We start from the raw sequence: 23,368 nt of genomic DNA on the forward strand, positions 1-23,368 counted from the left end.
CAGTGTACTCAAAAATATTCTCTGCAGACACATTTAGGTATGGGAAGGAAAGTATGACTGAGCTGATTTGTGTGTCTTGGAATGTCAGAGGGATCAATTCAATTCAGAAAATATTAACATATTTAAATAGAGCCACCTCACAGACTTGGAACATTTAAAATTGGTAGTGCTTTATTCCTCCTTCACCTCAAGAGCAAGAGGAGTTGCATCGCTTATTAACAAAAATCTGAATTTTAAATTAAACTCTGTTGAGAAAGATGGAGATGCCTGATATTTGCTTGTGGACTGTGTGTGTAATATATGAACAAAGTGACTTTGATAAATACATATGGACCGAATTATGATTTTCCAATATTTTTTAATAATTTGATACTGAGGCTTGTCTTTGTGAGATATTAAAATTGGTTTGATGATCTGAAACATTTAAGTGTGATAAATATGCAAAAAAATCAGGAATCAGAAAGCGGGCAAATACTTTTTCATGGCATTGTATATAACCAACAGGTTTTCTCAAACCTGGATTGTTGTATTCAATTGTTTTTGACATACAAAAGAAATGCTAGGGGAAAAAAGTCGATCAGAAAACTTCTGGCAAAGATGTTACAAATGGCCATCCCCTGGAGCTGCATTTCGTCCTGCTTGGATTTTCTGGAAGATTTTTAGCAAAGACGGACAGAGAAAGGAGTCAAAATGTCAGAAACAGATTCCAGGATAAGAAATATGCTAAAGCCATATTAATCTAAAAAACATATAAACCAAGAGATAAAAACAGAAGTTATGGTGAAGCAGGCGCCAAAGATGGAGCTTTTCTTTCCTCTATAGTAGTAAATTTTCACAGGCGGATTCAGCCACAGATGCTTGTTTTGATTGTTGGAGAATATGCTATTCTGTTTTATCTCAGGAATATGAATGTGTCTGACAGACAGCGGCAGCTCTTTGTATTAGCGTTCAGTCTGAAGGTTGAATCCATTGTCTTTGGATGTGAGTCTGTGTGAGAAGCTCAGAGGTGAGTCGAAAGACTACTGAGGCAGGCAGTGATCAAAGAGCAGCAGGGATCAATTACGCTCTGCTGTGAATGAAGCCCACAAAATATTGATGAGGACTACTGGAGTGAGAGCTTGTCCCATTGGGTTTCTTATCAGAAGGTCATTAGCACCAAATAGGAGTTGATTGCATTAAGTTAACTGACAAGATGCAATGTCGCACAATTGATTGCCAGGCTTTCGTCAGTTGCTGAGGACGCTTTGGTGGTGAATGAAGGGCGCAGGAGCACAGGAAGTTAAGTAATTACATGTTAATAGGCTGGTAATACAAGTACTCAGGGGAGTAGTTTGCACGGTGGAACAAAAGGTCAGATGTAAGGTCAGAAGGTGTCTGTCGCTTAAACAGGAGATGTCCGTGCAGGTAATGATGTGAATTTATTTTAAGACACAGCTGCATTCATATCTACAATGGTAAATCACTGAGAGTGTTTCTGAATAAGCTATCTGATGGTTGTGGCTAGAAATGCTTAACCAGTTAAAACTTTTTCTACTGTATAGTCTGCAAACATATCATTTAACACTTAGGATCTTGTTGAAAAAAATATATCTCCAGCTCTTCAACGAGAGTCAGACATACAACTATTATAGAGTCAACCTAAAATCAAATATTTCTGAAAGATCAGAAATAATCCAGAAGATGTGTATGCAGTGATTATGCTGTCTGTAATTTCTCCTTTTAAAGTCATCTTATAGGTGTCAGTGTTTGTGCAGGGCTTTGAGGCATCAGTCATCATTCCACTAACTTTTAAGTGTCTGTAACAGATGCTACCATAATTTGTGCATCTTTAAGTAACACTAAAGAGAAAAAAAAATAATAATAAAACATATTTTCTGACCATTGAATCAAACAGTTGTTAAGGACAGATGCTGTGACGGACGGCAGACTGCAGGAGAGGTGCGTCTTTGCATCAATCAGACAAAATCCTGAATCTTCCCTCATATCTCTGCAGAGGTTTTGGCATGTATCTGGATTCCTTGGAGAATTGATCATCAACTAGCAGCCTGGGGGTTCAATCAGGCCCCCTAAAGCTACCTATTAGGCCCCTGGAGGATTATTAAATTCAGATGGAACAAATGTAACTTTTTTCTCTTACAGTTTACATCAAACTTTCAACCTAGCAACTTATCAAACAAGAAGAACACAAGTACAGTATTACTGTCAGTTGGAATGGTAAACATATACGTATTCTTATATTTATTAAGGCTGCGCATCCCTTTTCCACATAAGGCTCTCTGAGAGTTTAGTTTGCCTTTTTGAGAATCTACACAGAAGCTCTGTTTCCTGCATGTATCTTTGGCCTATTACGACACAGCACAGCATATTTGCATCAAACTCTGATAGACATCACAAGAGCTCAAGAAATATGTAGCTAAAATAGCTCAATCGCCCCCTAGTGGCTGGCTGCAGTATAGGGGATAGGGACTGATCTCACTGTCAAAGGCTAAAATTCCATTTATTTTTGAAAGGAAATCATATTTTTACAAGAACATGTTAATTACACCAAAATATTGATTTTATTCCCATTTAATTCTATGTCTGGCCCCTACAGCATCTGTCAAGAAAAAGCTAGTAGCCCTTGAGCAAATGGAGTTGATGACCCCTGCCTTAGAGCATGACTGCTGTGAAACAGTCAGGAAATAGCATCTCCTCTCTCTGTATCACGGCTCTGTTTAAGTAACCAGGGTTCCTACAAACCTTTTTAAATCACATTTGAGACTGTTGAAGGCCTAAAGTGAGAAAAATTAATACTGCTCTTAGCATGGAAAACAGTCAAACATGAAAGATGTGAGATTTCTTGGTACACAAGACCAGGACTGAATTCATTTTTATTAAAAGTACTATTTATGAAATTTCAAATGGTGTGGGACCAACAGACCTTAACTTCCCGAATAGATGGTTTCTGACTAATTTAAATGTAAAGCATTGTTGTGAATGCTGTTAACTGTAAGGTGGAAGAGCACATATGCAAAAAAAAAGATCTCAATTGTATAGCGTTGGCTTGAAAAAAAAAGATGTCATAAAGACAAGTCTTAGTCAATGTGCCTTCAAAAATTTAAGACTTCTCACTGGTAAAAATAAGAATTTTTAAGACTTTTAAAGGCCTTAAATTTCAAAGGTCCAATTTAACACATTTAAAGACTTTTCAAGGATCCGTGGAAACGCTGAGTAACAGAACACCAACCCTCACACTCATCTGATCACACTGCTCTCTCTCTCTTTTTCCACTCATGGTATCCTTGAAAACTGTCAGCACAATCAAACATGAGAATAATGAATATTGTGTCGTTAAACACATTTAGACCTAAAGTAACATTTGTGTCCTTTGTCCTTCAAGACCAGGTACAATGTCAGTGCACTTTGGATTATCTTTTTCTCTTTTTTTTTTAACCACAGAACAATTTTCCATTGTTCCTCGGTTCATTTAATCCTTTCATAACTATCATTTAAAAACAACTTCTATAAACCTTAAAGTTTTTTTTAAATTGCCCAGGATTTCAACATTTACAAAAATCTTTATTTCTCAGCTAAGTTATTCTCTTGTCTTCCTTCAGCTTTTCTGCATAGAGGATAAAGGGGCTAAGACTATTTTGATCACATCTGCCTTCAAACATGTGTTTTGGTGAACTGTGTTGCAATTCATTCATCACGTCTTAAAATCAAAAAGGTATCCAAAATGGACTGACAATACATTAGGTCTTGAAGGTAAAAGTACTCGGACATTACATTAGGTCTCAATGGGTTAATCATATGGTATTGAAAAAGTACTGAAGTAATGAAAATATTAATGACTTTACCAGGCAGCAGTTCTGGTCAAACTTACAGTGCACTTAATTGGTCTTTAAATACAGGATAAACATGACCTTTAATATTGTTGTGTGCATTATGTGAGTTTAAAAAAATCCCCTGTTAGAGGGAGCTTTAAAGTAAAAATCTTTTAGATTTGTGTCATTTCGATCACGATCTAAAATAATATGACAGTAACTCTTGACCATGGAAACAGCTGTTTGAAAACACATGTATACCTCAAGTGGAATAATTGATTTATTTTCTAAAGCTTATACTGGCTCAGCTGGCTGTCAACAAGAAACACTGAGATGTAGTTCAAGTCTGTTTCTTAACTGTAATGCTTTTTAGATATAACTGTCACTCATAATAACATGCCTTTTTAGTAGAAATTAAGCCACAAATAATTTCTAAGCCTACTCAGTCATTCTTTCAGAAAATAAAGGTTTATTCATCAATCCTGGCATAGTTCCTACACAACAAATGATTTAAATCCTGTTTAAATAGGGTCAAATTTATAGCAGTAAAAGTTACTGAACTTTGCACAGGTAAAGAGTGTTGACTAGAGATTCTGATAAAATCTCATCTTATGTAAGGTATTTTACATTCAGTTTATCAAACATAAATTGAATTTTTCTTGTACTTTACATGTGGACACCAGAGGGCAGCGATTCAGCTGATCAAACATTTATGAGCTCAGGTGGCTGCTTCCTTCTCACTTCTTCATCAAGGTTACTGAGGCTTCAGCAAACCTCATCTATTGTAGGCCTGTTCAATTCATCTTTGCTGTATGCTTAGTAAACAACGTGCTGGATTTCTTCAGCAGATGTTTTTATTCTCAGGAGAAAGAAAAATAAATAACCTCTGGAGTGAGTTTAGGTGTATTTACTTAACGTTGCATAAGGCCTGTGTCCTTTGGATGGAGGATGATCATTGTTAAAGGGTAAATTCATCAGCACAGAGCCTGAATTTTAAACATTGGACTTTTTAAAAGGTAGACTCCTTTGAAGCGGAATTTTCTTCTTCTGTTGTGAGATTTTAGTGGGGCAAACGGCATGGGGAATTTTATTTTTTATTGCTCATTTTCATTTAAATTCATAAGTTAAAGCCTTCAAATACCCGTATCTCCGTAAGTCTTTCCCATTTCAAACTGCTCTACACAATCCAAAAACTGCTTATTAGATATCCCATATGCACATATGAACCTGAGCAGAACTAGCTTCAGGTGTTTTTCTCTTTTAACAGTGTAAGAACGGCAAACTGCCCTCAAGCAAGAACCATTAATTCCCCTCAGAGACTTTGAAGCTTCAGTATTTGATGTCATGAGGAGTACTTTAAGCTTAGCGTATAGTGTTCTGACTTTGCCGTTTCTGTGTGCAGGCTGCGTTGTTGTCTGACAGTGAAAACATCCTCTTCTCTCAGCAAGACAACCTTTTTGCATTAAAGGTACAGCATGAAGAATGTTTGCACTGACATGTTTACATAAACCAATAAAATGACTGGCCAGAGAAATCCTTAATTTTTATATTTGCAATGGTTACAGCTGCTGCCATAACAGAGCCACTGTGACAGACATGACATGTGCAATGACAGACAAATCATTGCAGTGGAAACGATTAATGTTACATCAAAGACCGCTGCATAGAGAAACATGAAGCTCCTGGAAGCTGCTGTTCGTCTGCTCTATTTCATTCATGCTTTGCTAACTTTCAATGGGCCACAAAATATTCTCTGCCATCAGCTGCACCCCCAACCTCTTTAACAGTGCGGCCCCATGAGACATTTCTAAGTTCAGCTCTGCTTCATCACCTCCAATACTTTGTTCTGGGGCTGTTTGGCCCTGGCACTGGCACTGGCCCTGCCCCTGAAATGCTATTGATGCTGCTATTTGCTGCAATAATCTATCAGGACATTATTGATCAGGATATCTTCTTGTCAAAATGTTTGTTTACAGATCAACATGGTAGCGCCGCCTAGTGCTGAAACTAAAAAGTACAATACAGATGAGCACAAGCTTCATCATCTCACATGGGCCATATTTCATTCTGGCTTTGGGCCAATCAAAAATGGACTGTGGGTCGCATTTGGCCCCCAGGCCATAGTTTGGACACCCCTGTCTAAGTGCATAAAGGGATATTATTGTTCTATCTATTCAAACAGAGTTCTCTTTTTTTATCAACTGAATGTCCATGTTAACTTACAGGCTTAAAGTCCAGTCACAGATGCTCCATTGCTCAATGGAGTACTTAAACTACGTTTGCATTCCCTAAGAATGTTATGGGATTGTAATGACTATTCCAGTTATTAGTCAAACTTTCTTAAGTTGCTTTCTATTCTGAAAGCAAGACATAATACATTAGTCATCTTATTATTTTCTTTGGCAAGTGACCATGGTATAAGCTGGTTTTTGCCGTGCAATTTTTAGGGGTTAATGGACTTTATGTAGGCAAGCATCTGAAACAGGCCACCCTATCGTTCATTAAGCCCTGAAAATTGCTTTTAGTTTCTCTGTAAAAACAATAAATGTGCACTCCAACTAGTCTGGTTCTAGGAAGAGATTGATTACATCTGAGTGAAGAAACAAATATTACTGACAGTGTGTTTGGTTTTAATACTGATAGCATATTCTGAAGCATGGAGAGCAGCAGTGACTGGCATGGTGTGTCTGAATATGTTTTGTGTTTTGATATAAGAGGCAGACGCTAAATGCCAAGCCGCTCACTCACCACTGAGCCATTTGGCGTCTGGGTCATGGATGCGAAGGTCAGGCCCAAAAACATCCTCGATAGTTACTTTCTTCTTAAGGGCAAGGCTGTCATCTTCACCTGTTGAGTGTCAAAGATGAAAAAAACATCCATAAATCAAAATGACACACAGCTGCTCACGTTTCCATACACGTTTCAGAGCTAAAACTGAAGACAGTTGTTTTTTCATGTTTTTGTCAAGGGGGCTACAGCAGCACAACAATCCCTCATCACCTCACAAAGTTATATTTTTTTCTCAGTCTGGAGATGGCACCTGAAACTACTACTCCTAACTGTAGAACAATTTAGACAAAGGTACAAACAAGAAAGAGGCCCCTTATATTGCTTTATTGATCTGAGAGCTTCAGATCACATCAGTCGGCTTCATGTTTTTCTTTTTTTCCAGCAGCAGGAGAGGATGACTTTTTCCATCCCAAAAACTTAAAATGACATCTTGAGTTGACAGCTGAACCTCGACCTGGGAGTGTCTGTGGAGGATGTTAGAAAAATGATCAAGAAAGTGTGTTTAGAACTGTCTTTTGCTGCACTTTACCTCGCAAACAAAACTGTCAGACAGAAATATCAAGATGGCTGACAGATAAGTGTTTCAGTATAAAACAGCACTCCGGCAGATTCTTTAGCAGACTTCTCGTTGTGCCTGAGCGACAAGATCTGAGTGTAGAAATACAGCATCAGACATTTTTAGTGTTTGTCTACTCAAAAAATCTGAGAATGTCTTTTGTCTGGCATTGTAAGTGGGGAAAGCTCAGTTCAAAAATGAGGAAAATGGTATCTCTGATGTGAAGCCAATCTGACAAATGGCTTTAGCTATTACTGCATAATCATCCCCATTAAACAGCTCTGAATGGCATTGCTCATAAAAAAGCCCATTACCTCGTGAGACATTGACCCTGCCTCGGTGTAAAACAGGTACACAATCACCAACCAGAGCAGCACTTTCAGCTGCAAACTTTGCCCTTTTGGAAAGTTTGACAAATTAAAATAGCCTCCTGTGCTGCAGAGACACGCAGAGGAAGAAAAAAAAGAGGGGTCATTTTGCAGCCTTCCTCTTTGTAGAGTATGTGTTATGAGAAACACTGGTGTGTCTTTGTGTGTTATTGGTATTTTCATGCCATTTATGTCATATGCAACAGGTTTGTCTTAACAAAAATAGAAAAAAATCTAAAATTTCATTTTCTGACATATAATCCATCAAATAGTAGGTTGATCAATCAAATGAGTATTCTTCTCTAACCTTTTTATTTTATTTGCAGTGATACAAAATAGGGCATTTTCCAAAATATTTGGTCATTTCCTGTAAATATGAAAAATTGTAGCAAACAAAAATCCAATGTTTTTTCAGGACTACATGAGTTACATGATGCACATCTAGATCCACACATTCCCAACATTCCCCACTATTAAAAGTGTTTGGAAGACTTCAGCACAGTACATGTAAAGTGAGGAAGAGGAAGGAAAACTGTTTTTCTGTCCCACTGTTTGTCTGTTTACAGTCTTGTGCAAATAACTGAAGAAATCTTGACGAAACACCACATTGTAAGAGTAAGTAATTATCTAGGATCTTTGAGATTTTATAAACAATGTGTTGAATAAGCAATTTACTAAACTTTATGTTCTTATACGGCTTTTAAATGATTTAAAAATGTAATCGTGATCAATCTCTGAATTTTTTGCAGTTCATCACGATTCATTTCCCCTTTTTGTCACATTTTGAAAATATAATATTTGCACTTTAAACTGTACTTTCTTAAACTAACATTAATTGACTTCCTGTCTGGATACAGACCTGCTATATTTTGAAAGAAAATAAGAAACTTCAGTTAGATTGAAACCATGACAACATTTTAGACACAGAAAGAGGGACTATTAAGAATCAGTACAAAGGCTAATAACATTTTTAAGTGAAATGAGACATTAAGGAGCAGCGGTGTGTTTATTTTACATCACTGTGGCTGCAGGGAGATGTTGCAGTGACTGAATCGAGGTGTTTTGAAAGGGACGACAAAGTTGATTTACTGTGATTAAATAAGCAAATGCACTAACTATGGACTTTAATTGATTGTGATTAATTTATTTATCATGATAACCCTTTAATTGATTTTATAAATCAATCAAGTTCAATAAAAGTTTTTTTTTTTTTTAAAGCCAACTTTAGATGCAATCAAAGCAATAAGTCTGTGTGGATATGTCTCAGTCAGGGCTGCACATTGGATGCGGTTGTTGTATGCAGAGTCTCTCCCATCTCAGCTGCTGAAGCTTGTAACTCCTTCAGAGTAGTCATAGGTGTTTTGGTGGCCTCTCTCACTAGTCTCCATCTTGTACAGTCACTAATTGTTTAACTGATCCCCATTTCACTAACTGTGAGACTACTAGCACCAGATGGCTGGGCCTCTGCTGAATCAGGTCAGTCACCGTAAAGATGGTGAATATTTATGCAGTCACTTATTTAACATGACATATTTCTTTTAAATTGGCATTACTTTGTAGAAATCTGTTTTCACTTTGACATTAAAGAGTGAACACTTTAACTTTTCTTTTCAGCTCTACACTGAGGTATCTGACTGAACTATGATAAAACACATCAATGAAGGTGTTATTTCTGACATTTGACCCAAACTGATACAAATCTGCATCGTATGACTTTTAATTAGCTTAAACAGACATCTGCTTTGAAAAATCTTTTCTGAAAAAGCGGCGCTTTTGTAACGTAGAAAACCACCATTGGTAGGTTTCTATGTCACAAACTCGATATAAAAGGTAGACTGTTACCACCGCTAACCAACTTTACCAGTCAGAGACCACTCCCATCCTCTCCTGCCTCAGCTCCGAGATCTCCGGCTTTAGGAATGCTGGTGCTGGAGCCAACGACCCAATCAGGCAGTGCTCAAGACCACCATGGTGCACCACCACTCCACAGCCTGCTTCAGGGGACTCTGGAGGGTAAAATCCTCCACCTCAAAAGACTGCTCTGAGGCAGCAGTGCTGCAGGACTCTGTCTGTGTCCCTTTCTGGCAAGGGGGCTTCACTGTCACTCCTGCTTCATCTGGAAAACCCTGTCCTTTTACCCTCCCTCCTCTTAGTACCAAACTGCCCATTTTTTGTGCATTTTTCAAAAGTCTGAAATGGGCGGAGTTAGCTCTGAGCTGGGGGTTAACTTACACTTTAAAGACAATTGTTTTTTTTTTTTTTTATTTTGTTTCGTCAAAAAAATATAAATAAAATAAAAGGGTAAAACATCCAAGGGGGTGAATACCTTTAATAAGCAGAGTGAAACAGTGTAGTCATGTTGTGTTTCTGACTGTCTTGCACTTCATGTAGTTTGTCACAGATCCATATCTAGATGGAAACTAAAAATAAGCCTTGTAAGAGGTATGCTGCCTCCATGTTTCATCACATGTGCATTAAATTGTATACTGTTTCTAATTAAAAGTCAAAACAACATTTCTAATACAAATTTAGTTAGACAAACAGATGTGTGAAATGGTGTGTGCTTACACCACCAAGAAAATCCTGATTAGCCTGTCAACATCTGAAACATCTGGCATTATGCATTTAATGATCACCGAGCACACTGTGTTTTTAGCACTTTACCATTTCAGCTATTAAAAGAATCAAGATAAGAAAACTGGACAGCCTTGGGAGAGGGATGTAGTCTCTGAAACTCATCTGAGGTGTCAAATATTTCCCCGTGTCTGGTTTAATGTCAAAGCCAGTCAAAAATATGTGAAGAGGAAGAAAAAAGGTAAGCAAGTGAGTAAGTGTAATACATTTACTTTCATATTAAATTTTATGTCTGATTTAGTTATTATTTAGATTGTCTGCAAACATATTCCTGTGATTTTTAATGAAAATTGGTCAATGCCAAAAGAAAATATAATCTTTGCAAAAATGTAAGAAATTTCTAAGCATTTTGGATGTTTTTCTCCTTAATCTAACCAGTGAGCTTTGTAAAACTGTATCCTGTAACAACCAGGTCTATCCTGGAATCATTTCCCCAGGCATGGCCTTCGATGAACCCTGGGTTATTTTCATTTTCAACAAATTTATGTCAAGCATCAACACTGTTCATCCACCCATGCCAACAACAGTAAAGGAGGAGGAAAACTGGGATTATTCTATGGTGGTAGTTAAGGTTAATCAAAATCATAGTACAGGAAAAAAAGATACAGCATGATGCAGTCTTTGTGCAGATTCATACATACTGGGGGTCAGCAGGATGACGGAGGTGACGATCAGGGAACAGATAATGAGGATGACCAGCAGGGCGATGGCTATTCCTTTCCAGTTCCTCTGCGGTGGAGCACTGCCCACAAGGTCCTGAAACACAATAGGAAACATCAAAATAATGCACAAACACACAGTAAATTCCTCCCTTTAGGCATTTACACAACAGATAAAATGATTTTTCTCCACAGGCTCGATCTACACTGCATCATAGAAGAATGGTAGCCCTCAGGTGATGTGTTTTCTTTTAAAATTGAATGCAGCATTTTAAAGATGAGCTTATCATGCATTGAACAGATGTATGTTGTACTGTCACAGTTGGAGCCAGAGATTGGCCAGAGAACAGCTCATTCTCTGCCAGACAGATGTCCAAAACTCAGCCACTTGTGTGCAGTAACACGGCATCCTCCAGCTGCTCCTGCGGCTCGCCCGCTAAGATTCCCTGCAGCTCCGCCTGATAGCCAGAGAAGAGCTTCGCCTCCAAAACAGACACCACAGGCACAATAATGAGCCACTTTCCTCACACAGCCCAGCAGATGGTAGATGGCTAATCAGCACTATTCGAAACGCATAGACTGAAAAAAAAAAATACACAGGACACACAAAAAGTTGATAGTAGAAGTACAGGAGGCAGTAATCAGGTGGCCTTTAAAGGCTGCCAGATCCTCTAATACAAACCTAGAGCCTCATTTTTAGGAGTTTAATGTGTGATTTAGATCATTGGCTCTGCACAAACACCAAATTATCCAGTCTTTAACACACTCTGCCCATTTCAAAACAACAGGAGAAGAATTTTTCACAGACTACAACACATGGAGTGCCAACGCTGCAGTTCCTCTGGTGGCCACTTGAGGCTGGCTCTAAATTTCCATTAGGCCCTGTGTACACACACCTCAAATAAGTGCAAAATAAAGCATTAATCTAACATATTACAATTTCATGAACACTTGAAGGTATGTAAAACTTGAGGTGCGGTTAGTAACAGATGGATGACATCAGCTATCGATAAAACCTCAGCTAATTCAGTTTCTTAACCTCACCTCTCCACCTGGCTGATGTGGCTATTGGGAGTTTTTCCATCACAATATCATGTGGCTTCCTGTGCTCTTGTATTTTACAAGAGGTCAGTGCTGTTGCTTTATCAGCAAGTTAAACTCTTTCAACCACAATTAGCTACAGCTAATTAGCTAGTACTGTGTCTGCACTCATTGTATGAGCCTTGTTCAGTCCTCCAAGAAAAATCCCCTTCTTTAAAAAAAAAAACAACAAAAAAAACAACAACAACAATCTCATCCCCTGAATAACAAGCTACAGACAAAACCAACAAGACTGTTTTCATGTCTTAAGCCAAGGTTAGTTTTTTAGCCAGACATGACAGTCGTGGGGATTTGAATCGGTCATTTAGAGTGTCATAATGAACAACAATCAAGAACACATCTTTGACACCACATGACCTCCCGTCAGAAAGTCTTGCATGTTCAATTCTTGTCCTACCTTCAACAGTTTGTCCCATGACATCACTAGCATTCACCAATGAGAGCACACAGTGCTCTGCATGTGCAGCAGTCACAAATGTAAACAAACCAAATGGCACAAATAAATAAGAGTGATGAAGCTGGTGCTGTGGGATGGGAGAGAGGGGAAAAGTTTGCTAAGCTCTTGAAACAACATCCCTGCCTTTATAGCTTGTCATGGCGGGATGACCAGGACTGAGTCTTCTTCTCTTCTATGAGTTCTTCTTCTATGGTGTCATTCTCTGACTGAACTTTAGGCTACTTTACTCCACACTGTTCCTGGGATTGGCAACAGTATTGCAATGTTTGATCTGTATCCATAAGCCTCAAGAGAAAGGACGATATAACAGATGAAAACATTGTTTATTCTGATGCCTATTTTCAATTTTAGTCGAGACTAAGTCTTGAGATTAAAATGTTATTTTGTTTTCATCCCATTTAAGTAAATTCTACCCGAGTTGCCTTTTACTTAACAAAAACTCAAACACATTTTAGTAGAGTTTTAGTCCATAAAGCATCATATTTTAGTCAGGATTTTTAGTCAAAACATTTATTCTCTTTGCTGGAATCTGGTGCCAAGTCATATTAGAGTGTTACATGCTGTCTGCCAACCTGGGATCCCTGCTTTCTACAGCTGAGAGGAAGAGCCACAGTTGCATTGTGTTTTGACAGATTTAGCCGAAGTGGAGAAATATTAGGCTAGAGATTTTTAAATGCTCTACGAAGACTAAAGGAACGTTTTATTCTTGGTTAAGTCTCCTTGACCTAAACTTAACTTACCTTTTGTAAATTTAAGTCATAAAAGATGTATTTTTAGCTGGTCTTAGTCTCCTCTTTCTCATGGAAAAAGGTTGCTGACAAACTTTTTTAGTCATAGTTTCAGTCAAAAAATATTTACATAGGATTGTTCATGTCAAACATGAATATTAATAATAAAATGATAAAAATGAAAGGGAAAAAATAATATTCATATAGTAATGGGCAAAGATAAATAGCACACATGAAATAGACATGGAAAACAACACTAATACAGTCAATTAATCAACCTTTAGTCACTTGCAGGTGCAGATGACCAACGTAATGATGTGCAAACTGCTGAATTCAAGGCTCTAAACCTAATACAAAAACCAGTGAGTGAACTCTGTGTGGCTACATCCTTTATTTTTAGTCTCCTTCTACACTTCACACTTCTTTATGCCTTTGTCTAATGCCTTTATGCCATTCAAAGTTATTCAAATGTCCCTGAGTGTGTGGGTGTTACAAAAGCCAAAGAATGAATTTTATGAAGTAATCAGTCTCGACTTCCAGGGTTGAAGAGTTAATTTCATAAATCAGGGTTTTTAGAAGCTTAATTGTAGTCTTTTTAATGGTGTGTGCACACACAGACACACATATATGCACATTTATCTCTCTGGCAAGAGGTGTGGAGGGGAGTGAGCCACTCCAGCCACCCGTATCAGTCCAGCTGCTGATATCCTTGTTACCAATTAGACCTGGTGTCTGTCTGCCCACAGTGAGAGGTTGTACAGTGTGCAGCAGCTCAGTGAACCTTCCACAAGGTAATGAGGGATGTGTGTGTGTGTATGTGGGCGCACAAGAGAGGGAAATAGATGACTCAACTCTAGAGCAGGGATAAGGCTATTTCATATCTTTTAAGACATTGAAATAGAAAGGAGCTCAATGCAATGTAGCATTATAAAGTGTCTTTGTGAGTGTGTGTGTGTTTCCGCTGCCCATGCATCATCTGTCTCTGCACAGTTCGTCTCACAGCGTAGCAAATCAATAATGAAGGCAGTGAGTACACATAGAAAAACAGCAGGCACATCAATAAGGTGATTTATTGCTGCAGAGGTAAGGAGTTTCGTGATAAGGTGCATGGTTGTGTACGCAGGATTCATAAGATATTAATGTCCCTGTGTTATCATAATCTAATAGGACGACCTACTGCAGAAGATGTCTGATATCAACAATCACCTTAGACCTTTGAATAAACTGTAAAAAACAAAACAAGATGCTTTGACAGGCATGCAGATAAACACACTGTCCCTTGTTTGATTTTTCTTTATCTGCTCTGTAACTGGATAAGCATAAGCGCGGTTCTGTGATTTAAATGAGGTCTTCATGTGACAGAAAGGTTCAGATGTACTGTATAAATGTGATTGCTGGATCCACAGCAGCAAAAACGGGCAAACAGTCTCTGAGCTGATTATTTCTTCACACTTTGACGCTAGCCTCCAAGGCATGAGTAAATATTTTGTCCTGTTCATTCTTTTCCACATTTCATGCTCATTGTACTGAAGCACGCAAGACACCAGTTAAGATTATTCCAGACAGCCTTTGTCTCTTATCTTAAATACATCACCCATATGCCCTGTAGGCTAACTCAGGCAGTGGAAATGTAAGATGCAGACGGTCTGATGGCCAGAAGAAGCTTCCTTTTCAGTGCTTTGCATTTCTGTAAACAGACACCTGCTTATTCAATCAGAGGTCAGGGAGCTTTTCCACAATTCAGATCAATAAGACAATCAAATGCTGTTGGACGTTTGCCTTTTTCGCTGTGAAATCCTCGATAAAACGGCCTCCTGCTGACACGGATACAACATTTAACCTTCACTGTCAATACTCCCTGATATATAACACCAACTTGAGAATGATCTGATCGATGTTCATCGTGCATCCTGTGACGAGCTCAGCAGTGGTCAACAGGAAAACCGTCTCGGTTATTTTAACCACCCACTCATTCTACAAAAACCAGTGCAGAGAAAAACACTCAAACAAAGCAGCATGAGCTTTAGATTTGACATAAAGCTTTAAAGTAATGCAGTAGAATAAAGCTGCATGGGTTAATATAAATGCTTAAATTTCTCTCTGCTGTTTCATTGATGCATTTATGTCAAAAGGTAGAAAGAAAAATGGTACGATCTCCGAAAGAGTTTTGAGAAAATCTTCCATGTCGTACAGACAAAAAGGCTGCAGATTACATTACTCATCTCGTCCAACGCTGAGTCAGTCTGTTTGAAGTTAGAGCAGATAAGATGTTTGTCTGAGGATGTGTTTTCTGACGACAGAAGGGAGGGAGAAAATCCGATTAGAGAGAAGGGGCGATTGAGTTCTGGAAAACTTCCAGTGGTGAAATATCACAAAACAAGCAAGCTACCCTAAAACTGCTTTTGGTTTATCAAGTAATGTTTGTGAATATAATTTCAGCTTTAAAACATGAGAACTTCAAGTATGATGCTAAAAGAGCTGACCGCAGAGTGGTGATAATTAAATTAATGAATACTTTTCTGCAGGGGGGCGTTGGTATACAATATGTGTGTTTGTATGCTTGCTGAATCCATTCAACTGTGCAGAAAAGCTCTGAAAAAGTCATTCAATCTAAATTCAATCTAAAATCTACTAAAGTCCAAGTACAACAGGATTGCAAGTGAATTAGTTGCATATTCAGTGTTTGCATTTACATCAATAATCACAATAAACATAATATACAGGATATATAGTGATGCATTCAAGTGCAAGCATCAATGTAATGTGATACTGCTGGTGTCACCATCAACAGTGTAACATTTATACGTACTTTTTTATGCCTCTGTGCAGACACAACTAAGACCAGAGGTATCATGTTTATTTGAGTAGTTTTATATTTATTTTAAGATTCTTTAAATAAAATGAGCAGTAGTATTGTTTTCTAGTTCAAGTTCAGAGATTGAAGCTTCAGAGAGCAGTTTGTTTAAACTGAGACATTTTCAGCACAAAGGGAATTAGTGTTTATTTTAGCATGTTCTCCCCCCAAACATTTGATGTTTAACATTTTTAGTTATCAAAACTGTTTATTATAGTCAGTAATTAAAGCGTGCTCATCACTGACTCTGATGGCATACATGTTACTCTGTGTTCAGAGAGAAAGAGACTCAATGAATTTGAGTTTAACAGTGAAAACCTATTTAGTCTACTTTTTACAAAAAGAAAATTCACAGGAAGGAATCGATAAGGGAATGGTGAAGAATTTAATCAGAAGAATCAATAATGGCATCATATTAATAAAATCGTACCAATTCCCATCCTTATTCAAAGGTCAAAGGTCTACGTCAGCCTTTCTCAACCAGGTAGCCGTGACACCCAGCAGTGTCTTCTGGCATTATCATGGGTGCCTTTAAAATGCTTTAAAATCAACCAAGGATTGCTCTGACTGTGAGTATCATCAGCTAACCCAGAGTAAAAATCTAAATTGTTTCATATGTCCTGTTCCCTGCAATCACATCAGCATCGGCGTCTGCAAATACGTGAGCTTTCGTCAGTTCAGCAGCTGTACCAAAATGTTGGTACAGAAAGAGCTGACATTATAATTGTTTTAAGAGATTACTTTAGCAATTTATCTTGTTAACCCTATTACTTCATGGATTCTTTGGCAGTCATATGAATGTTAGTTACATTTTGACTGTGGTGACTGTAGATGTTTTTAAAGTGTTAAAGGGCGCCTCTATAGAGAAAAGGGTTAAAAGGTCAGTCTAGGTCATGGGATTGAGCGTATCCCTTGCTTGTGAACGTGATTTCTCTTTTTGAGGAATTTTCATCAAATGTTCCAAAAATGTTGACTTTCACTCAAGGATGAACTAATAAGATTTTGGAGGTCAAAGGTCAAGGTCAAAGTGCAAGCATTAACGCAAGAATGATTTGAGAGAATTTCTTCAAATTTCACCCAGATTTGCATTCTGATTCAAGGATGAACAGGTCAGATTTTGGAGGTCAAAGGTTAAGGTCATTGGGCCTTCTGTACTTTCATTGTCCAGCACTCAGAGGCTTTATGGAGGCATGTAACCACCAGAAGGTAGTTCTAGTTTGAATATTAGTGATCTGAAACTGTGAAGTCACAAATGGACACACCTGTCAAATACATATAATATAAACAAAAAACCTAAGGAGTGTAAACATCCACAAAATTTTGGCAAATGTACTCAATAATACTTGACAGCTGTGATAGTGTTTGTGAGAGCATAAACTTTACAGTCTTTGCCATAAAGTTTATTCCTAACAGGCCTTTATACCTTTAAAAGCATTACACGTAGCTCAATAACACCCCAAATTAATGGGAAAGGAATTAAAATCCATTCAAAAGGAGTGACGATCATTTTTTCCAATATAGCTATTGTTTAGAGCAGCTCTGATGCCTAATCCTCTGATTAAGTATTACCTATTGAGCTTGCAAAGGAATCTGGTATGTCAAAATTTCAACCATATTATCAAGAGGCTAGTATCACTTTTCAGTTAACTCATTTATTCTCTTTCTTGTTAAAAGCAGAAGAGCCTTCCCTCTGTTCTGAAGCCTTATAGTTAAATCTGGCTGAAAAGTATCTCATGCATTTCATAACAGAGCTGTTGTCTTTTACAATCCAGTGTTATTAAAGTGCCTTAGCTGTGATTGCTTCATCCCTGCAGACTGCAATATTCCTGTGTGAAAAGTGGAGCATTTCTCCCACCTACTCAAACACAAAACAAAACAGCTCCAAACCCATGCAGGCTAAAATTTTCTCTCATAAAATATACAAATCATCATGCTCTTGCTGCATTGTTTCCTGCAAATTAAAGCCCAAAAGAAACATAGAGAATTTGACTTTCACCACAGTTTGATTTCCCTGATGTTTATCAGGTTTAAGAATATATAACAAGCTGTGCCGTAGTAAACTTCAGCGTTCCCTGGATGCTGACTTTCCTGAAGAGCTCTTAATGAGGCAGAAGTGCGTCTGAAGCCAATCTTGACCTTTTGGCATTGTTTTTCAGACACAGTAAGATGTGTGCATTAAGCTCTCCCCTCCTGTGAGTATGTGTGAAGAGCAGGCATGCATGCCTCACAGCTGATAACAATAAAAGCTGCATCAATAAATGAGAACTAGAGCCATTTTCACCCACAGACACCACATCCAAACAATCCCTGTGCACTCAGATACCAACAATTCTAAAGAGAGCAAAATTCCATGAGAGGAAGCATTTTTTTCTCAGAGCCATTTGTTACTATTTTCAATCTATTTTGAGACAAAGAGGCTATAAGAACAAAGCATCTTTTAAGGTCAAGCCTTCTTTCCCTCCACTCTCTCTCCGTCTAATCCTCCCTCCCTGCCACTTTCCCTTTGTCTAACCAGCTTTGTCTCCGCTCGCTGTTGAAGTGTGAAATGGATCTTTCCTGATCTCTGTGCACCTGGTTTCCAAGGGAACTAAGAGAGTCATTTGAGTCAGATTCACAGTGAAGAAGCTGCCGATTGCTGTACAGTACAGTTGGGACTGATTTAACAGCCAAGCGTCATGTGGGGCTCATACAATTAACAAAGGAAACAAGATGGGCTCAAATACCCACACACACGAGGCAATATAGATATCTGAAACAAAAGCAAACTTCTGAAGACATCCGACACTCGACACATGATATATGTCTGCGCTGTAACGTGGTAGTAGCGTCTGAGAAACCCCAGAGTGAAGCTGTAGCCTGTGGACATGAGGGTAAACTTCTCCTCTGGAACAGCATCAATAAATCATGGGCATTCATGAGTGAGATTAAGAATTCATGCCAGCTGGCTTTTGGTTCATGGATAGATAGTGAGATATCAGCCTGCATCTGTATGCAAAGTCTGTTGTTGTCCACTTATGAAAGCATGGAGCTTAAACTCATCTGAGCTCAGACAAGAATATTAAATGATATTTAGCTAAGAAACAGTAACATTTACATTTATTGTATATGAAATAAATATTATTATGAAGAAGGCATAATACTCTGTCTCTGAAGTGTCCTGAAAAACAAATCCAAAAGAAAAAGTACAGTGAAATGGAAATGTACACCTTATACTGTGAAATCCATTCCCCTTGTATTCATTATTGAGGAGGAACGGGAGGAAAATGAATATCTGTAGAAGAAGAGAGGAGACAGAGAGTTTGGTGTTGCTCAGGTAACATGCAAGACAAGGGTATTATGTAAGACTTAACTTTGAGATGTCTGTTGTACAGCCAAACAGAAGAAGAAATCAAATTTAGTACATGTATTTCCTAAAATTAGGGGAAGAAAATAAAGATGGACCCTTGCAGCTTGACCTTAGTCTCATCTGTCCACAAAATATTCTCCCAGAAGGATTGAGGCTTACTCAGGTACATTTTGCAAACTCCAGTCTGGCTTTTTTATGTCTCTTTGTCAGCAGTGGGGTTCTCCTCAGTCTCCTGCCATAGCGCTTCATCTCATTCAGATGACGACGTATGGTCCAAGCTGACACTTTTGCACCCTGAGTCTGCAGGACAGCCTGAATTTGTGTGGAAGTTGACTGAGGATGTTTATCCACCATTCCAACTATCCTGCGTTGCATTCTTCGGTCAGTTTTTCTCTTCCATCCACGTCCAGGGAGATTAGCCACTATTCCATGGGTTATAAACTTCGCACTGTGGACAAAGGAGTTTCAAGATCTCTGGAGATGGTTTTGTAACCTTGAGATTGTTTATATTTTTCCACAATTTTGCTTCTTAAGTCCTCAGACAATTCTCAGCCCTTCTTTCTTCTCCATGCTTGTTGTGACACACACAGGCACACAACACAAAGGTTGAGTCAACTTTTATACATTCTAACTGGCTTCAGGTGTGATTTCTAGATTGCCACCACCTGTTACTGCTACAGGTGAGTTTAAATGAACATCACGTGCTTGAAATAAAATGATTTACCCAGTTTTAAAAGGGTGTCAATAATTTTGTCCATGACTGTATTATGTGCACAAATGGAGTCAGGGGTCTAAAAGAGAATGGTCAGAGAAGATCTTAGTCTCAAACGGGTCTGTTTGTTCAGTATTGCATATACGTTTCAAATAAATATCACTCAGGCTGCATTCAACTTGCTCTGTCCTCTGACTCATCTTTTATACATTAACTTGTGCCACAACAATACTGACCGATACCAATGTTAAATCGATGCCTAATTTGGAGTTTCTCAATGTTGCCTATCCCATCTTTGATATACCATCCATAACTTTAAACATAATTATGCATCAAACCTCTTTACCTCTGAATGACTAGTCCTAGCAGTAATAGTAGTATTAGTTGTAGTAGAAGTCATGGTAGTAGTAGTTTAAGTGGTAGTAGTTGCAAGAGCTTTTCTAAAGGCACCACTGATTCACGGGCTATGGGAAGTGGGAAAACGGCGAGTGCCTTGTGTTGTTCTTTCACAAGTCAAAATAATATTAAATGATTTAAGCGGCTGCCTTTTATGCCATTATCTGATTTCACCAGTGATTCAATTATTCAACACCAGAAGAAAAGCATTTTCTCCACCATGGATCAGACTTAAGCTCTTCGAGCCAGATACACTTTTCTTTTAAACAATTTTAGTTCACAGATTCAGGGAATCATTATCAAGAAAACATGCTGTTTTTCTTTCTGTAACAATAGATATAATGGTATGTGATCATTAACAGTAGAGGATCTTTTCTAGCTGGTGAGTGTTTGTTTACACAGCTACATTTGGCTCTGAAGCTACTCTTAACTGTTTATGGTAATAATTCAACATGACAATGTGGACAAAGGGCTGAGAACAACAAACCCAAAAGCAGTTTGACTTCACTCTTTCAAAGTCATTACTCAATATTATTTCAAACAGGATACCTATAATATGTACTGTATCAATGTGAAAAAATCCTTTATAACATATTTAAATACACTAGGCCCAGCTGGGTCTTATAAGTTAATGTGTGCCAACTGTATGATGACAACTCCAGCTGAACGCCGCTGAGTTGCATGATATGATGTACGCCAATATGCAGGAAATAAACATCATCATTGTGCATCATCTTTCCACTCTGCCAGTGCGTGTTAAATAATAAAACAAAGCAACAACAAAGCCATTGTAACTGTGGCATTCATAAGCTCAGAAAAAAAAATCTGAGATGAAGATTTTCCTCTTAGTTGGAATCCCACAAACTTCTTTTTGGCATTGGCTCCATTCTAATGCTAACTTGTTTGATTGTTGGCGCCGCTGTCACGTTTATCATTGTTTCATTTCTGGCTGCATTCCCATTGGTTGGTTAGTCGACGTAGATCCTCGCAGCAGTCACATTATAAGATCTTCAATTTCTGACACTGTCAGAATTTTATCCCAGGCTATCTTTGGTAGCAAGACCATTACAACAGCTGTCTGTCAACATGCAGGACCACCTTTTCAGAGCCACGACCAAAGATATCGTCACGATTGGTCATGTTTTATCTAGGACAGCCTAGAATCACACAGTAAATACCAGTTTTTAGTGTTGATGATATTTGCAACTATATCCTAGTCAAAATAAAATTCAATCTGATGATGGGTCTGTAAGCCACCATGACTATTCCTTAATAGATCAAGGATAGGGATAGCTATGGCTATTCTCATGGATGCTAAACAGAAATCTTTAGCTGAAAAATCTTCTCTTCAGAATAGATGCAAATGGTTCAGCAAACACACCATAGATGACATAAACACAACAATCACAGAGTATGATGCAAAAGAACACTTCTCTGTTATTTTCAACTTTTTGGCATCAGAACTAAGTGTTTTTCAAAGTCTGATGCTCATTTTGGCAGCAGCTGTCCTCCAATATTTAGCAGCAATTGCAAGAAGAGGGAAGAATTTCTCCTTTGAACATTTTTTATTTTTCCCCCCAAAAACAAGCAAATTAAAGAGCTTGAAACCCGAATGTCTAGTCTAGTGTCTATTAAGTATTTGAGACTGTCTTTGGCACAGACTGAACCATAACACAAACAAATATGCACACATATGAGCTGGTGATTTTGGCGATCACAGATTTTCCTCTCTTCCTTTCTTCCAAGGCAAAAAGCAGCTTCATGTATTCGCTACTATACATGTCCATCATTGAAAATAACACAAACAACTCCTCAGTGACCCCTTAAGGAGTAAAATGTTGGTAAAAATCCACAAACAGATGGGAAGAGAATCCATCTCACTCCATGTAGGATAAACAAATATTTGAGCGTATGCTTCAGAGATTAGAGGTAAGAATCTGAGAGCGAGCCGTGAAAAATGAGAGTCACTCTTCTGAAAGGACAAAACATGGAGTGATATTTTCTGGGGGGTTTTGTGGCTTCTTTGGTCCTTGTAGGAATGAATAAGGTGACCAACTGAGCGTGTGAATAAGCAGTAGAGTATAAAGTGGGGCGCGTTAACTCCTGCCTGCTTTCAACAGGAAAAAAGGAAAGACTGAGGGAAAGGAAGTGTTTTCTCAAAGGATATGAATTAGTGCCTGCCTCTGGTAAAAATAAATGAATAAATGAAAAAACTGGCATGATATCTTTAAATTATCAGGAGTGGAGTATGCAGTTACACGTGACTGAAGCCGAGTCAAGAATAAATGTGTTGGAAGTCAGATTTGCCTTTTATAAATTTCTTTCCTCCAATTCTAGTTGGAAGTTTCCCTCAAGATTACACTGAAAGAATTAAATCCATCTTTTAAGTTAAGGTAATATGAAGGATCTTTTGTTCTTTGAGAATTACATTCAGTCAACAAATCAGTAAATGGGTCCCTGTGACAACAATCTGTTAGGGAATGAATACAACGAGACGCAATGTAATCAGGGCAGCATATTCTAGGGGTTAGTCTATCCATCTCGGTTTTTTACAGTGGCTATATTCATCCTCTCCAGCCACCTTTGAAGCCCTCACTCTGGATCAGTGCTCATGTCTTAAAAGTAAGCACCCTGCTGGTTTAAATGGATAACAGTAAAAGCAGCATTAGGGGGAAAATTAAATTGACCATAAGAGTTGGAAAACACTGTGGCCGTTGAGCTAGCTGATAAAACCATCTCAGTGGGGAATGGCAATAAATTATAGAGCAGAGTGGAACAGAGGCAAAAAAAAAAAAAAAAAAAAAATACCGCGACTGTGAACTCCTGTTATTCTCAGATACATCCAGTGCTTTTTACAGGTTTTCATTACCAGGTCTGATTGTTTGAAGGTGAGGAAACTCCTCAGCTCCCTTTAACAACCTAGTGAAAGATCTGAACTAAAATAGAGATGCAAATGCACTG

General features: G+C 38.2%; 1 protein-coding gene across 2 annotated transcripts in view; it reads right to left on the reverse strand.

Moving 5' to 3' along the window:
* Window positions 1–23,368, reverse strand: part of LOC121519620 (dipeptidyl aminopeptidase-like protein 6) — a 117,518-nt gene that overhangs the window by 30,618 nt on the left and 63,532 nt on the right. For both annotated transcript variants that reach the window (XM_041802399.1, XM_041802400.1), the window contains exons 2-3: window positions 10,796–10,910; window positions 6,555–6,653 (exon numbers count right to left, since the gene is read on the reverse strand). In XM_041802399.1, coding sequence (XP_041658333.1) covers window positions 6,555–6,653; window positions 10,796–10,910 — 214 coding nt within the window. The remainder of the gene's footprint in view (window positions 1–6,554; window positions 6,654–10,795; window positions 10,911–23,368) is intronic.

The sequence above is a fragment of the Cheilinus undulatus genome, linkage group 13 (assembly GCF_018320785.1).
Source record: "Cheilinus undulatus linkage group 13, ASM1832078v1, whole genome shotgun sequence".
Lineage (NCBI taxonomy): Eukaryota > Metazoa > Chordata > Actinopteri > Labriformes > Labridae > Cheilinus > Cheilinus undulatus.